The sequence below is a fragment of the Erythrolamprus reginae genome, chromosome 10 (genome assembly GCF_031021105.1).
Source record: "Erythrolamprus reginae isolate rEryReg1 chromosome 10, rEryReg1.hap1, whole genome shotgun sequence".
Lineage (NCBI taxonomy): Eukaryota > Metazoa > Chordata > Lepidosauria > Squamata > Dipsadidae > Erythrolamprus > Erythrolamprus reginae.
In genome coordinates, this window is record NC_091959.1 from 11653958 (window position 1) to 11671503 (window position 17546).

The 17546-nt window shown below is 42.0% G+C and overlaps 1 protein-coding gene across 1 annotated transcript in view; it reads left to right on the plus strand.

Moving 5' to 3' along the window:
• Nucleotides 1-5109: 5109 nt before the first annotated feature.
• LOC139172808 (ADAMTS-like protein 3) overlaps nt 5110-17546 on the plus strand; it is a 183230-nt gene continuing 170793 nt past the window's right edge. Inside the window, exons 1-2 of the mRNA XM_070762031.1 lie at nt 5110-5221; nt 15704-15792. Coding sequence (XP_070618132.1) covers nt 15715-15792 — 78 coding nt within the window. The 5' untranslated portion in view covers nt 5110-5221; nt 15704-15714. The remainder of the gene's footprint in view (nt 5222-15703; nt 15793-17546) is intronic.

Consider the following 17546-nt stretch of genomic DNA (forward strand, 5'->3'; position numbering starts at 1 on the left):
CTCCCACTCTACTGGCCTTCTGAAAGACCTTGAAGACCTGACTTTGCTGGCAGGCCTGGGATCTGTGAGAGTAACATCGAGTCACGGCCGAATTATGACTTGTTTGACATGTATGTGTGTACGAGTGTATTTGGGTGGTTTTATATTAAGGGGTTTTCACTGTTTTTATTGTTCTTATTTTACTTCTTTTTTAAAAAAAAAATAATTATATATATACACAAACACAACAATGATTAACAAACCGGAAAACATAAAATAAATTTGGGATTTGTATGCCGCTCCACGGAGAGGAGCGGCATACAAATCTAATATATTATTATTATTATTATTATTATTATTATTATTATTATTATTATTATTACATTCCCTGCTCATTTGGAATTTCAGTCACAGAGTTATCGATTTTTAACCTTATTTTTTGTTAACTTAATGCTTTGCATTTTTATATATTTGCACGTTTTTCTTTCAATTTTATTTATTAATTTCTTCTATGTCATTTCTTCTATTCTTTCTTTCCTCTAGCCAATTATAGAAATTCTTATAATATTCTGAAATTCTTCTTTCCCTCCTATCTTCTTTGACAGCATATCCATCTCTGCGCAATCCCTCACCTTTTTAATTACCTTCCCTTCTTCTGGTATTCTATCGGATTTCCACTGTTGAACATATACTGTACTGTCCTTGCCGTACTTCTTTTTTGAATTTCGTATTAAAAATACCCAATAAATATAATTCTGTTTTTTTCTCCACTTCTTCTTTTGTAATTTTTTTAATCCATTCCCCCACCTTATTTCAGTAAGTTGATATCTAATGTACAGCGGTACCTCTACCTACGAACGCCTCTACTTACGAACTTCTCTAGATAAGAACCGGGTGTTCAAGATTTTTTTTGCCTCTTCTCAAGAGCCATTTTCCACTTACAAATCCGATTCTCCGAAACTGTAACCAGAAAAGGCAGGGAGAAGCCTTTGTGGAGCCTCTCTAGGAATCTCCTGGGAGGAAACAGGGCCGGAAAAGGCGGGGAGAAGCCTTTGTGGAGCCTCTCTCGGAATCTCCTGGGTGGAAACAGGGCCGTAAAAGGCAGGGAGAAGCCTTTGTGGAGCCTCTCTAGGAATCTCCTGAGAGGAAACGGGGCTGGAAAAGGCGGGGAGAAGCCTCTGTGGGGCCTCTCTAGGAATCTCCTGGGAGGAAACAGGGCTGGAAAAGGCAGGGAGAAGCCTCCGTGGGGCCTCTCTAGGAGTCTCCTGGGAGGAAACAGGGCTGGAAAAGGTGGGGAGAAACCTCCGTGGGGCCTCTCTAGGAATCTCCTGGGAGGAAACAGGGCTGGAAAAGGTGGGGAAAAGCCTCCGCGGAGCCTCTCTAGGAATCTCCTGGGAGGAAATAGGTCTGGAAAAGGCAGGGAGAAGCCTCCATGGGGCCTCTCTAGGAATCTCCTGGGAGGAAACAGGGCCTCCACCCTCCCTGTGGTTTCCCCAATTGCACCCATTATTTGCTTTTACATTGATTCCTAAGGGGAAAATTACTTCTTCTTACAAACTTTTCTACTTAAAAACCTGGTCGCGGAACGAATTAAGTTGGTAAGTAGAGGTACCACTGTCTTATTGTTTTATTCTATTGTTGTAAGCCACCTTGAGAGTCCCTTTGGGATTGGGCGGCATAAAAATCAATTAAATTTTAAATTAAAAACAAAAAAATATCATGGCGAATAACGAATCCAGCTTAGCAATCATCCTGCCCAGTTTGTAGGAAGGCAAGCTCTCCAGCATCAAGCTTTTGGAATATCCATAAATTGGAAAATAATCGGTATATTTGTGCAGCAATTTTCAAGACACAAGTGGGTAATACACCTTCCTTTGTCTTGCTCAATAACTTCCTGCTCATTGCTTAAAAGAAAAGAAAAATGCCCACCAGCATTTAGCTTTTAAAGACCAGCTGCCTCCTTCTTTTTTTTAATTTAACCTTTGGAAAGGAAGAGCATAATTATGCTTCCGTTCCCCTATTATTTTCAGCGGTCTGGCAGGCGTTTTGCACCTGCTGCCTTCAAAGGCCAGGCTTTGCTTGGCGTGGGCATCTCCCTTGTCCAGGCCGTTGCGGACCGCGGCCTCGGGACTTAATCATTAAACTGGCTGCTAAAGAGCCGGATTTACTGCTGACCAGGAGTGGGTGGGCAAGAGCAGGCATTCTGCAGCCTGAAGAGCGATGCATGGTAGCTCTATGGCATTCTTTTCTTTTTAGCTCTCGGTGCCAAAGGGAACAACAGCGACAGCTGTTGACAACCGTGCTTTGAAAATCAACGGGGCATTTCTAAGAGACGCGTCATAATCTCCTTTTCAGATTCTGGAAACTCCGTTGCTTTCCTTAGAAGCTAAGTTAAGGTTTAGAAAAAAACACGTCGCCTTAAACACAACCTAAGCATAGCCCGTAAAATCATTTGCGAGCATGTCCTTCCTGTCAACGACTCCGGAACCGCCTGCTACCGCCCAAATCCCAGCGACCGATAAGGTCCCACAGAGTTGGCCTTCTCCGGGTCCCGTCGACTAAACAATGTTGTCTGGCGAGCCCCAGGGGAAGAGCCTTCTCTGTGGTGGCTCCGGCCCTCTGGAATCAACTCCCCCTGGAGATTAGAACTGCCCCCACCCTCCTTGTCTTTCGTAAATTGCTCAAGACTCACCTATACCGCCAGGCATGGGGGAGTTGAGACACCTTTCCCCCAGGCTTTTTTATATTTTATGTTTGGTATGTAGGTGTTGTTTGGTTTTAAATATGATAGGTTTTATATACTTCTTTTAATATTAGATTTGTTCACTATAATATTGTTTTTTATCATTGTTGTGAGCCGGCCCGAGTCTTCGGAGAGGGGCGGCAAACAAATCTAATAAATAATAATAATAATAATAATAATAATAATAATAATTATTATTATTATTATTATTATCATTATTATCATTATTATTACTACTACTACTACTACTACTACTACTACTACTATTACTACTACTACTTCAGCGTCCACCGCAACAACACACAAACACACAACAGATACAAACAATGTAAACCGCTCCAAACTCGACTGCAGGAAATACGACTTTAGTAACTGAGTAGTTGATGCTTGGAAAGATATACAAAGTTATAATATTTATATACATGATACTAGTAAAAGAGAAACATTAGGACAGGGGATGGAAGGCACGCTGGTGAACTTATGCCCACCCCATACTGACCTCTTAGAAGCCTTATAGAAGCATGGTAGATTGAAACCGGTTTTATTTTATTTATTTATTAATTTATTTGTTTGTTTGTTTGTTTGTTTTATTCTTTATTTATTTTGTCAAGTACATATTGGTATTATACAAAGATATTACAGTGTTTATATACATCAGTGTTTTTCAACCAGTGTGCCGTGGCACACTAGTGTGCCGTGAGACATGGTCAGGTGTGCCGCGAAGCTCAGAGAGAGAAAGAAAACAAGAGAGAGAGAAAGAAAGAAAGAGAGAGAGAGAGAGAAAGAGAGAGAGAAAGCAAACAAGAGAGAGAGAAAGAAAACAAGAGAGAAAGAAAGCAAGAGAGAGAAAGCAAGAGAGAGAGAAAGAAAGAAAGAAAGAGAGAGCAAGAAAGAAAGCAAGAGAGAGAGAAAGAGAGGGAGGGAAGGTGGGAGAGAGAAAGACATAGAGGTAGGGAGGGAGGGAGAGAGAAATAGAGCAAAAAAGAGGAAAGAAGGAAGAGAGAAAGAAAGAGGGATGGAGAGAGAGAGAAAAAGAGGAAGGGAGAGAAAGAGGGAGGGAGAAATAGAGCGAAAGGAAGAGATAATTTTTTTGTTCAAACTTTTTTTAGCCACCCCCCTCAATGTGCCCCATGGTTTTGTACATGTAAAAAATGTGCCGCAGCTCAAAAAAGGTTGAAAATCACTGATATACATGATGCTAGTAAGAGAGAAACATAAGGACAGACGACGGAAGGCACGCTGGTGCACTTATGCGCGCCCTTTACTGACCTCTTAGGAATCGGGAGAGGTCAACAGTGGATAGTCCAAGCAGAGTAAAGTTTTGGGGGTTAGGTGATGATACGGCAGAGTCAGGTAGTGAGTTCCATGCATCAACCACTCAGTTATTAAAGTCGTATTTCCTGCAGTCCAGTTTTTAGAGCGGTTTACTTTAAGTTTGCATCTGTTGTGTGCTCGTGTGTTGCTGTGGTTGAAGCTGAAGTAGTCATTGACAGGAAGTAGTCGTAGCAGATGATTTTATGGGCTGTGCTTAGGTGAAAGGCGACGTAGTTCTAAGCTTTTTAAACCTAGGATTGGAAATCTAGTTGCGTAGAATATTCTGTCGGGAATGGAGAGCTGTTCTGTAAAGTATCTCCGGACATTTTCTAGAGCAGTGTTTCCCAACCTTGGCAACTTGAAGATATTTGGACTTCAATTCCCAGAATACTCCAGCCAGAAAATGCTGGCTGGGGAATTCTGGGAGTTGAAGTCCAGATATCTTCAAGTTGCCAAGATTGGGAAACACTGTTCTAGAGTAGTATTTATGTCCAAAATGTGGTGCAGGTTCCAGACAGATGAGCTGTATTCAATTTATTTTTTAAATTAGATTTCTATGCCGCCCTGAGTCGCTTTGAGAAGGGCGGCATAGAAATCTAATAAATAAAATAAATTGGTCTGGCGAAAGTTGCTGGGGACTTTAAAGGGGACGCAGGGCGGCGCGTCGAGTGGAATTCCCTCCCCTGCCTTCCCACGTTCTTCCCCCGCGTGTCAGCAACCCCTCCCCGCTTTCCCCGCATTCCCAAGCAAGCCGCTTGGCTGAAGCCGGGGATTCCAGGGCCGGGAAGGCTGGTGGCGGGGCGTGGGAGGAGGAGAGTTGGCTTTTACCCGCGCTGGCTTTGCCCAGATTGGCTAGAGCGCGCGCTTTCCACGCGTGTCCTTACGCGCGCGGCTCCCACTCCGCGCGGGGGGTAGGTGGGCTTGACTTCCCAGGGACCTGGGCTGGATTGGGCGGTGGGCTGCAGCCTGGAAGGCAGGCGGACCGACCGGGCGAGCGAGCCCTGAACCGTCCCGCCTGCTCGCTTGGAAAGGGCGGGCACTTGTTCCCTTGCCAGCTCCCCTTCTCGAAAGCTTGCGGCGACGTCCCGGGATTCGCCTTGGACCGGAGGAACTCTCGCCGTCCGTTTCTGCCGACCCTTCCCGCTAAGGAGGCGCCGAAGGAAAGGAATCCCCCCACGAGAGGAGGTGAGTGGCGGACAGAGACCCCCCGAAGGAACGGGGCGCAGCGAGGCGAGACAGGAGGGGCGCCTTCCTTCGCCTTGGGTGGGTAGGTGGGTGTGGACGCCTCCCTGAGAGGGTTGAGGGCTCTCTTAAGCTTCTGTGTGGGTGTGAGGTAGCCTCTGAGCATGTGGAAAACGCCCTTATCTCCAGGTCTGAAGAAGTAGTGGGGTGAGGGGTAGGGCTGGTAAGAACCAGGCTGCGCTTTTTTTAACTTTAGCCATGGAACCCCCGTTGGAATAGAATAGAATTCTTTATTGGCCAAGTGTGATTGCACACACAAGGAATTTGTCTTTGGTGCAGATGCTCTCAGTCTACATAAAAGAAAAAGATACATTTATCTAGAATGGGATAGAATGGAATGGAATGGAGTAGAATAGAATAGAATTCTTTATTGGCCAAGTGTGATTGGACACACAAGGAATCTTTGGTGCATATACTCTCAGTGTATATAAAAGAAAAAGATATGTTTGTCAAGAATCAAGAGGTACAACACTTAATGATTATAGGGGTTAAATAAGCAATCAGGAAACAATCAATATTAATAAAATCTTAAGCTTACAAGCAATAAATTACAGTCATACAGTCATTAGTGGGTGGAAATGGATGATAGGAATGATGAGAAAATACTAGTAGTAATAGTAGTGCAGACTTAGTAAATAGTTTGACAGTGTTGAGTGAATTATTTGTTTAGCAGAGTGATGGCATTTGGGGGAAAAAAACCTGTCTTGTGTCTAGTTGTCTTGGTGTGCAGTAGGTAGGAGTTGAAACAGTTTATGTCCAGGATGCACTGCCCTGTTTTTGACTCCTGAAGTTATACAGGTGCTCAATGGAAGGCAGGTTGGCAGCAATTGTTTTTTCTGCATTTGGGAGACTCCTGTTTTTAGGAATTGCTTTTCATCCTTGATGAATGGAGGGAAACCAATGGCTTGGTTTTTACACAGTGCCTTGAGCTGTGGAGTAGCCAGCTAGCCACCCACATATCAGTCTAGGGCAGGAGTCTCCAACCTTGGCCACTTGACTTCAACTCCCAGAAATCTGGGAATTGACGTTCAAGGGGCCAAGGTTGGAGACCCCTGGTCTAGTGTGTTGGGAGGGAAAAACACAACAATATTACTTACCTTTTTCACATGGCGGTTATGGCAATAAATTGAGGAAAGTGAACACAAGAACAAGGGGGTACAATCTGAGGTTAGTTGGGGGAAAGATCAGAAGCAACGTGAGAAAATACTATTTTACTGAAAGAGTAGCAGATGCTTGGAACACACTTCCAGCAGACGTGGTTGGCAAATCCACAGTGACTGAATTTAAACATGCCTGGGATAAACATATCTCTATCCTAAGATAAAATACAGGAAATAGTATAAGGACAGACTAGATGGGCCATGAGGTCTTGTTCTGCTGTCAATCTTCTATGTTTCTATGAAAGGGAGTCAACAACAGCCTTAAACCCCTGGAATAGGCAGGTTGAAAAAAAAGAACAACTGATCAAAATATACTTAGCAAAAGTATATAAATATAAAAGTACAAAAGTATAAAATATACTTAGCAAAAAGATCCCAGACTATTCATAAGGGACTGGCTGTGCTTATACTATTAGACTCATTTGTAAAGTGGATTGCTAGGTTTGGGCGAACTCAACGGTGGCAGTTTGCAAACCATGGATGGATTGTGGCTTTATCCAAAGGCGGCTAAGGCAGCAGGAGCTTAATGTCATCCCCTATAGGCTTGTCTGCCCTTCTAACATTAGGTAACCTACATCACAGGCATTTTTGCATCCTCTCCCATTTCAAAGTCAGTAGTGTGACCTTTGTTGGCTTAATCCCTGCTGTGACACGCAGACTTTGTATGGAAGAAACACCAGAGAATGAAGTTCCAGTGGCATTGCAGACTTAAACGTTACTTGGACCTGATTTCGAAACCCTTATTTGGAAATTAATCAAATTTCGTAGCACTGTTTAGGGTAACATACATGTAAGTATCTCAATGCAAAAACAAACTTTTCTTAAAAAAAAAGTCTGAAAGTGTGATTCTTACAATGTGGCTCTTGACCAAACCAAATTGGCTGTGGGATGAATTTGGCAGTTTCTTTAATCACATCTAATTCACATACTTTTGACTTAAACGTTTCCTTCAACTGATATCTCTGGAATGAGGACCGTTCGCTTGCTCCCCTTATTTTCCACAAGGTGGCGCACACGAGCTGTGTTTCCACAATGCAACATATGAATCGGTGTTCTGGATTGGAATTTGTACAGTTAAGATTGACTGTTTTTGGCTTTGCAAAAAAAAAAAAAAAGACTGATGGATAAACTAAATATATGAGCCTTGGTACTTATAGCCTGCCAAGCCATTAAAAAAACCCAGCCAAGATTAAAATGAAATAAGCATGGCTTGTGGTAGGTTTTTTAAAAGATCTGGTTAAGTGTGTTGAGTAAACTCAACCACAGAACTGCAAACTACATGGGTTGGGTTTAATGTGCAATCGACTTATTTTGTGTTTGCATAAACCCACTCATTGTCAGCCTTTCAAGGTAGGCCTGGATAAGAAACAAACATAGCTAGAGGTATAACAAGCAGGAAGAGGGAGATAATGATCCCGTTATATAGAGCGCTGGTGAGACCCCATTTGGAATACTGTGTCCAGTTCTGGAGATCTCACCTACAAGAAGATATTGACAAAATTGAACGGGTCCAAAGACGGGCTACAAGAATGGTGGAAGGTCTTAAGCATAAAACATATCAGGAAAGACTTAATGAACTCAATCTGTATAGTCTGGAGGACAGAAGGAAAAGGGGGGACATGATCGAAACATTTAAATATATTAAAGGGTTAAATAAGGTCCAGGAGGGAAGTGTTTTTAATAGGAAAGTGAACACAAGAACAAGGGGACACAATCTGAAGTTAGTTGGGGGAAAGATAAAAAGCAACATGAGAAAATATTATTTTACTGAAAGAGTAGTAGATCCTTGGAACAAACTTCCAGCAGACATGGTAGATAAATCCACAGTAACTGAATTTAAACATGCCTGGGATAAACATATATCCATCCTAAGATAAAATACAGAAAATAGTATAAGGGCAGACTAGATGGATCATGAGGTCCTTTTCTGCCGTCAGACTTCTATGTTTCTATGTTTCTATGATGAGAACTTCTGGAAGTGCATTTTTATAGGATATAAAAACAAGAATCTTCAAAAGCTTTTCAGACTAAGGTGATGTTTTTTTTGCTGCATTCTTTCTTCAAGAGTAACTCTGTTGTCCTCCTACAACCAGGATGTTGTTCTCTCTTTTTGCTCTTCGCAACAATCCTGTAAGATATTTTTTACATATCGTGGTGTCACCACGATGCACAAAGGATATTGAGACTCTAGAAAAAGTGCAGAGAAGAGCGACAAAGATGATTAGGAGACTGGAGGGTAAAACATATGAAGAACGGTTGCAAGAACTGGGCATGGCTAGCTTAATGCAAAGAAGGACCAGGGGAGACATGATGGCAATGTTCCAATATCACAAAGAAGGAGTCAACCTATTCTCCAAAGCACCTGAGGGTAAGACAAAGAGCAATGGGTGGAAACTAAACAATAAAAGAAGCAACTTAGAACTAAGGAGAAATTTCCTGACAGTCAGAACGGTTGATCAGTGGAACAAGTTGCCTCCAGAAGTTGTGAATGCCCCAACACTGGAAGTTTTAAAGCAAATTTTGGATAACCATCTGTCTGAAGTAGTGTAGGGTTTCCTGCCTAAGCAGGGGGTTGGACTAGAAGACCTACAAGGTCTCTTCCAACTCTGTTGTTGTTGTTGTTATTAATATTAATATAGCTTGAGCGAATAATTGGCTTCCATAGCCAAAGACAGATTTGATACCATGTCTGACTGGCTTTGATTTAAAACTTACCCCCTCTAATGTTCAGGGGTTTAAGCGGTGTGAGGGAAGATATTTCGGAAGAAACATAGAAACATAGAAGACTGACGGCAGAAAAAGACCTCATGGTCCATCTAGTCTGCCCTTATACTATTTCCTGTATTTTATCGTACAATGGATATATGTTTATCCCAGGCATGTTTAAATTCAGTTACTGTGGAGTTACCAACCATGTCTGCTGGAAGTTTGTTCCAAGGATCTACTACTCTTTCAGTGAAACAATATTTTCTCACGTTGCTTTTGAACTTTCCCCCAACCTATTCAGATTGTGTCCCCTTGTTCTTGTGTTCACTTTCCTATTAAAAACACTTCCCTCCTGGACCTTATTTAACCCTTTAATATATTTAAATGTTTCGATCATGTCCCCCCTTTTCCTTCTGTCCTCCAGAGTCCAGACGATACAGATTGAGTTAAAGAAGGCTTTATCTGCAGGGAAAGTATTAAATCTTATTAAAAAAAGAGGACAGCGGAGGAGGAAAAAGTCTTTCTTATTAAGCCCTTCTGTCTTGATCGTGGTTACTTGATATTGATCCAGGCGATAGCGGCTTTGAACTTCTGACTGCTTGATCTGGGTTGAGCTGAGAAACCAAACAGGGTTGGGCCTAGTTTAAATTTGGTTGAGAGAAATATATCCAGAGCTGAACAGGGAAGGGGGGGGGGGAACTTCCAGAGCAAGTCCATAGCAAACTATTTTCATGTTTTTTCTAAGAAAACTGTAAATATGTCGTGAATTTTCGGGGGAGTCAGGTGTGAGGCCTATATTAGATGCGGGCTCCTCTGAATTTTGTGAGGTAAATTTGACCACACCTGAGGCCCAAATTTCTGTGGCTAAGCAAGACAGTTGTTAAACTGAGTTTTGCCCCATTTTGCACCCTTTCCTTTTTTTAAAATAAACTTTATTGATTTTCCATAAAAATTGACAAACTGACAAACAACCATTTAACATGAAGTAGGGGTTACAATCTCCCCTCTTGTCATAGAAGTCCTGGTTAAGTGAATCACTGTTGTTGTTAAATTAATAACAAGGTTGTTTATTTATTTTATTTTTTTTGATTTTTTTTAAAAAAGAAAAGTTTTTCATATATATTCTTAGACAGATCATAATCTGTATCTATTACGTTTTGAAATTACAATTCATCGCACTAATTCCCTCAACACTGTCAGACTTTCTACTAAATCTGCACTTCTATTCTACTAGTTTTTCTCATCATTCCTTTCACCCATTTCCTCCCATGTTGACTGTATGACTATAACTTGTTGCGTATATCCTAAGATTTTTATTAATATTGCTTCTTCATTGCTTATTTGACCCCTATGACAATCATTAAGTGTTGTACCACATGATTCTTGACAAATGTATATTTTATGTTATGTACGTTGAGAGCATATGCACCAAGACAAATTCCTTGTGTGTCCAATCACACTTGGCCAATAAAATTCTATTCTATTCTATTCTATTCTATTCTATTCTATTCTATGTATTCAGTTAGACCAGTGTTTCCCAACCTTGAAGACATTTGGACTTCAACTCCCAGAATTCCCCAGCCAGCGAATGCTGGCTGGGGAATTCTGGGAGTTGAAGTCCAGATATCTCCAAGTTGCCAAGGTTGGGAAACACTGAGTTAGACTATATACATTCTAATGCATTCATAAAGAATAAAGCATAATAGTTTAAGTGAAATAGGTTGTTTAAGTCAGGGGTCTCCAACTTTGGGAACTTTAAGCCTGGGGGACTTCAACTCACAGAATTCTGGGAGTTGAAGTCCTTCAGGCTTAAAGTTCTCAAGGTTGGAGACCCCTGGTTTAAGTGAACCTGGCTTCCCCGTTGACTTTGCTCATGAGAAGATCCTAAAAGGGGGGATCACAACCATCATAAATTTGAACTGGTTGCCAGGGTTGTGAATTTTGATCACCTGACCACGGGGATGCTACAACAGTTCAAAGTGTGCGAAAAACAATCGCAAGGGACCTATCTATCTATCTATCTATCTATCTATCTATCTATCTATCTATCTATCTATCTATCTATCTATCTATCTATCTATCTATCTCCATCCATCCCTACCTACCTACCTACCTGCCTACCTACCTACCTACCTATCTATCTATCTATCTCCATCCATCCCTACCTACCTACCTACCTACCTACCTATCTGCCTACCTACCTACCTACCTACCTACCTACCTACCTACCTACCTATCTATCTATCTATCTATCTATCTATCCATATCTTTCTATCTGTCTGTCTGTCTGCCTGTCTGTCTGTCTGTCTATCCATCCATATCTATCTATCTATCTATCTATCTATCTATCTATCTATCTATCTATCTATCTATCTATCTATCTATCTATCATTTATTTAGTCCAATACATAATACACATTGAAGAGAATAGATATGTAGTAATATAAGTAAAGAAAAGAATAGAAGAAAAGATATAAAACTATAGGTGAACATATCTGAAAGGAAGAAAAGATAAATGAGATAAGGAGAGACAATTGGACAGGGGACGGAAGGCACACTGGTGCACTTATGCACGCCCCTTACTGACCTCTAAGGAACCTGGAGAGGTTAATCGTGGATAGTCTAAGGGGAAAATGTTGGGGGTTAGGGGTTGACACTACTGAGTCAGGTAATGAGTTCCACGCTTCGACAACTCGGTTGCTGAATTCATATTTTTTACAGTCAATTTTGGAGCGGTTAATATTAAGTTTGAATCTGTTGCAGGCTCTTGTGTTGTTCCGGTTGAAGCTGAAGTAGTCATTGACAGGTAGAACGTTGCAGCATATGATCTTTTCAGTGCCGTTTTCGTTTTGCATCACCTCTGTGTCCCTAAATTACAGCAGCCCATTGATCCTGAAATGCATCTTTGAACTGAATTCAGAAGGTTGCACAACTTAGTCATATACTGGTAAATAAGCCAGGCAGGCCTCAGGCCACACTGACACCTTGTGTGTTTAGGTGTAGAAAGAGAAAGCACAAATATGCTTGCCTGCTTCTGCCTGCTGACTTTTGGAATAAAATTATGTTGGATTCCAACCTCCTAAAATTCCCAGCAATATTATTTATGAATTATTTAATTTATTTATTAATCGGATTTATATGCCGCCCCTCTCCGAGGACTCGGGGCGGCTTACAACTTATAAGGAACAGTGTACAGTACATCCAAATCCAATTAATTAAGTTAATAATAAAAACAAACCCTGAAAAACCAATTAAAATGCTCTCATACACATTCAGTCAGCAAGCTCACAATACATTCGTTGGCCAGGGGGCATTGTCTAATGACCCAAGGCCTGGCAGCATAAATGAGTCTTCAGACTCTTATGAAAAGCGATGAGGGTGGAGGCAGTATGAATTTCTGAGAGGAGCTGATTCCAGAGGGCTGGAGGCTCTTCCCCTAGGTCCCACCAGACAACGTTGTCTAGTTGACGGGACCTGTAGAAGGCGGACTCTATGGAGCAGGGCTCCCCAAACTTTTTACACAGGGGGCCAGTTCACTGTTCCTCGGACGGTTGGAGGGCTGGACTATAAAAAAAACTATGAACAGATTCCTATGCACACTGCTCATACCTTATTTCTTCGTGTCTCTCACTCTCTTTCTCTCTCTTTCTTTCTCTCTCTCTCTTTCTCTCTCTCTTTCTCTCTTGCTTTCTTTCTGTCTCTTGCTCTCTCTGTCTCTTTCTCACTCTCTCGTTTGCTATCTCTCTTCCTCCCTCCCTTTCTCTCTCTTTCTACCCCTTCCTTCCCTTCCCTCCCTCCTTCCTTCCTCTCCACTTCTCTTTCCCTTGCTCTTTTTCCATTCTCTTTCCCTTTTCTTTCTTTCTCTCCACTTCTCTCTCTCTCTTTTCCCTCTTTCACCCTCCCTCTTCTCTCCCCACAGAGGGCTCACCCGACAAGCCTCCACCCTCCGACCCCGGACTCCCATTCAATCCCCATTCAGAAAACGGGAGCTAGCAACTCAAAGAGGAGGAGGAGGAGGTGGGTGTGCGCGTGTATGTGTGTGTGTTGTGCCCAGCTCAGCTTTCAGCAAGCCTTACTTTACCTCGGGTGAGATGAGATTGAGGGGGACGTTCTCACTGCTTCTCCAGTGCGGCCTTGGAAAAGACCGACGGGCCAGATAAATGGCCTCAGCGGGCCGCATGTGGTCTGCGGGCCGTAGTTTGGGGACCGCTGCTGTGGAGCCTAACCAGTCGCTGGGATTCATGCGGCAGGACCACAATATGACAGGACTACAATGGTTATCAGTAAGACTGTAAATTTGTTTGTTTGTTTGTCAAACATGTATAGGATAGTAATAGTTTGTATAACTTGTATAAACATAACATAAGTAAAAACTAACCATATAAGAAGACAATATGACAGTAGTACAGGGACATTAGGTATGCTCATGCGCTTATGCACGCCCCTTCCAGACCTCTTAGAAACAGGGTGAGATCGACTGTAGACAGTCTAAGATTAAAGTTTTTGGGGTTTGGGGAAGAAACCACAGAGTCAGTTAGTGCATTCCAGGCATTGACCATTCTGTTGCTGAAGTTGTATTTTCTGCAGTTGAGTTTGTAGCGGTTTACATTTAGTTTGAATCTATTACCTGCTCGTGCATTGCTGCGGTTGAAGGCGAAGTAGTCATTGACAGGAAGTATATTTTGGCGTATGATTTTACAAACTACATTTAGATCAGATCAGCTAAATAACATCACATAAATAAACAGATCAGATAAATAGGAAAATGACAGCTGTAAAACTGAGCCAAAGCTACCTTGTTTTGTGACCAAGAATCTGAATTTTGATACGCGTGACCAGGGAGATGATGCAAAAGTTGTAGGTGTGAAAAACACTCATAAGTCCCCTTTTTTGGTGTACCATCGTAATTTTTAACCCTGGTAAGCCGAGGATTCCCTGTGTATTTTGTAAAGGAGTCAAGTCTCTGGGAACCAAGTTCACCCCCAATTTTTTGCAGGCAGTTTCAAATCCCTGAAGTTAGGCGTTTTAAATTCTCAGTGGCTCTTTGGCCGTGGCGCTTCAAAAAGCACAGTTTAGCCTCTCCGTCATTCAAGCACCTTTTGGAGTCAGTGTTCCCTCTAATTTTTTTTTTTTTGGGGGGGGGGCGGAAAAGTATAGTGTCTGAGCGGCAGTCCCTTCGGGACTGGGCGGCACAAAAATATTAAATAAATAAATAAGTAAATAAGTAAACAAACAAACAAACAAACAAATAAAAAACCCACCCTGTTTTGCCTCAGAGAATTTCAAAATAAAATACTGTACTGTGTGTCTATAACAGTGAGCTCATAATAGGGCAACTCTATCAATATCAAAATGCCACTTAAATAGTTGAGCTAGTTTCAAACTAGATTTTGATTTTCTTTCTCTCTTCCTTACTCCCATTCTTTTTCTTTCTCTTTTCCTTCCTCTCTTTTTTTTATCTGTTTCTCTCTCTTCCTCTCTCTCTCTCCTTCCCTCTCACTCTTTCCCTCTCGGCTTCTGGGCAGGTTTGGAAAACTCTGAGTTGATGATGATTTTTAAGTGAGCGATTGCTCACTGCTCAGCTTAGAGGGAACTATGTTTGGAGTGTGGCCACGACAAAGACAGGCAGCCACGCCGGGCGCGTGGATGGAAGAGAAGACGGCACAAGAGAGAACTTGATAGAGGCTGGCGCTGCCCGGGGTATCTTCATCTTTTGAGCAACCCTGTAAAAACAGCCCCCCTGCCCGTACCCCGGTAACATTATGAAGATGGAGCCTTGCCAGTCGGTTTGGCTAAAATCAGAAACGCCTTGCCAATTAGGTTTTGGGTGGAGGAAATGCTTTTTTTTCATAGAAAAGGGAGAGTAAAGCCAGCAGTCGGTGCCTCTCCTGTGCGTAACTCTCTCTGCAGCTTTTAACAAAAGAATTTGCTTTGGCACGGCAAGAAAGGCAATTTCACTATTGCCCTTTAGACCAAAAAAAGCAAAAAAGCAAAACCAACAACAGCGAAGGATTCTCTATTTCTAATCCGCCAAACAATCCATGGTGGTGCGCTTCCCCTCCTTTCTGCAAAAGCTAGCGAGAGCTGTTGTTTTTTCCAACGAATGGCTTAGATGTTTTGGCAAAGGCAGTTCTGGCCTTCGCCTCTTTTGTTGGGAAGGGAGGCAAAAAAAAAAAAAAGGAAAGAAAAAAAGAAGAAGTGTTGAAATAGCGGAGCAGGTTCGATTTCAGTTTTTTTGGCTGGAAGGGGATGAGGAGACGGCCGAAGGGCTCCTCTGCCTTGATCGGAAGGAGCAAAGAGGGGGGAAAAAGGCCCGTTTATTCCTGCCCTAATTGACAGTCCCTCTTTCTTTTGTGCCTGGACGTGTTTTCTTCCTTGGTGAGGCTGTTGTATTCCTGTCCAGGACAAACCTCCGCTGTTTAGGCTTTACTGTTTCCAGGGATTGGTTTGGACCGATTATCCAGTTTGCTTTAGTCATTCAGTTTCTGGCAGGCGGGGCATTTGAGAACTTTCACATTCCAAGCTCCCCCAAAAAAAGTCCTTTTCTGCTCTTTTAAAGGTCTGGAGAAGATGGCCAAGGACAACACCTCCGGACGTCTTTGGAAGGTCCTCTGGACTGCTGCCCTCACCCTCTGTGTCGGTCTGCAGGTAAGTGAGAACGGTGCTCGTGGATCACATGAGGGTTGGCCTTCTCTGGGTCCCGTCGACTAAGCAGTGTCGGCTGGAGGTCCTGCAGGGAAGAGCCTTCTCAGTGGCAGCCCCGGTTCTTTGGAAACAATCAACACCTGACGTTCCTACTCCCCCCCACCCTACTGGCTTTTTGGAAAGCCTTGAAAACCTGGCTTTGCCGGCAGGCCTGGGGGCCGTGTCATTTTTTTAACCCCGGCCAAAAGAAGTTTTGATTGGTATGTGTGAGATGCAATGATTGTATGAATTAGAGTTAATGGGTTTTATGTTGTTATTAATGTTAATAATAATAATAATAATAATAATAATAATAATAATAATAATAATAATAGCAGCAACAACAGCAATAACAACAGAGTTGGAAGGGACCTTGGAGGTCTTCTAGTCCAACCCCCTGTTTAGGCAAGAAATCCTACACTACTTCAGACAAAGAGTTTGCCAACATCTTCTTAAAAACTTCCAGTGTTGGAGCATTCACAACTTCTGGAGGCAAGCTGTTCCATTGATCAACGGTTCTGACTGTCAGGAAATTTCTCCTTAGTTCTAAGTTACTTCTCTCCTTGTTTAGTTTCCACCCATTGCTCCTTGTCTTACCCTCAGGTGCTTTGGAGAATAGTTTGACTCCCTCTTCTTTGTGGCAATCCCTGAGATACTGGAAGACTGCTATCATGTCCCCCCGGTCCTTCTTTTCATTAAACTAGCCATGCCCAGTTCCTGCAACCGTTCTTGATATGTTTTAGCCTCCAGTCCCCTAATCCTTTTTGTCGCTCTTCTTTGCACTTTTTCTAGAATGTTATAAATTGATTTTATACTGTTTTATAGCTTTATTGTTGGGAGCCGCCCTGAGTCCTTCGGGAATGGAGGGCATACAAGTCAAATAAATAAAATAAATAAAAATAAGACCGCATCATGGTCAAAGCACTGGGCAAGGACTAGGGAGATGGTTTGCAGCACCGACTCGGGACAATATGCCTAGGATTCTCAAAAATGTATTTTTTAAAAAATATCAGAAAGAACAAAAATGTAAATTGTATCTGGGTTAATAAAAAAAGTAAATTGTTTACGGAGATTCCCAGTTATGCAGGTTGTGGATGTGAAAGGTGCTTTTTCAAGTGGCAACTAGAGTTTCTTGGTTTTTTTGGAAGACATTCTGCTTCTTATCCAAGAAGCTTCTTCAGCTCTGATTTTTCTCTGAAGATGTTTCGTTTCTCCTCCCAGAAGATTCTTCAGCTTCTTGTCTCAAAAGGCAAGGATGGAAGAATTATGCTGGGAATTATGGGTCATGCATTCCTTCCTCTTTCAAAAGGAATCTACAATTTCCCACATAAGATAGTTGCTTAACTATTCTTTGTACAAACTTTTATGTGAGTTCTTCATCGTACCCTAGTGTTTTAGTCAGCAGGACAAACATGAAGAAGAAATTATCACATTTTTAACTTGACTGACTTGTATTTCTCCCCTCCTTTCCTTCCTTCCTTCCTTCCTTCCTTCCTTCCTTCCTTCTTTCTTTCCTTCCTCTTTCTTTCTTCTTTCTTTCTTTCTTTCTCCCCTTCTTTCTTTCTTTCTTTCTTCTTTCTTTCTTTCTTTATTTGTCTCCCCTTTCTTTCTTTCTTTTTTTCTTTCTTTCTTTTTTCTTTCTTTCTTTCTTTCTTTCTTTATTTGTCCCCCCTTTCTTTCTTTCTTTCTTTCTTTCTTTCTTTCTTTCTTTCTTTCTT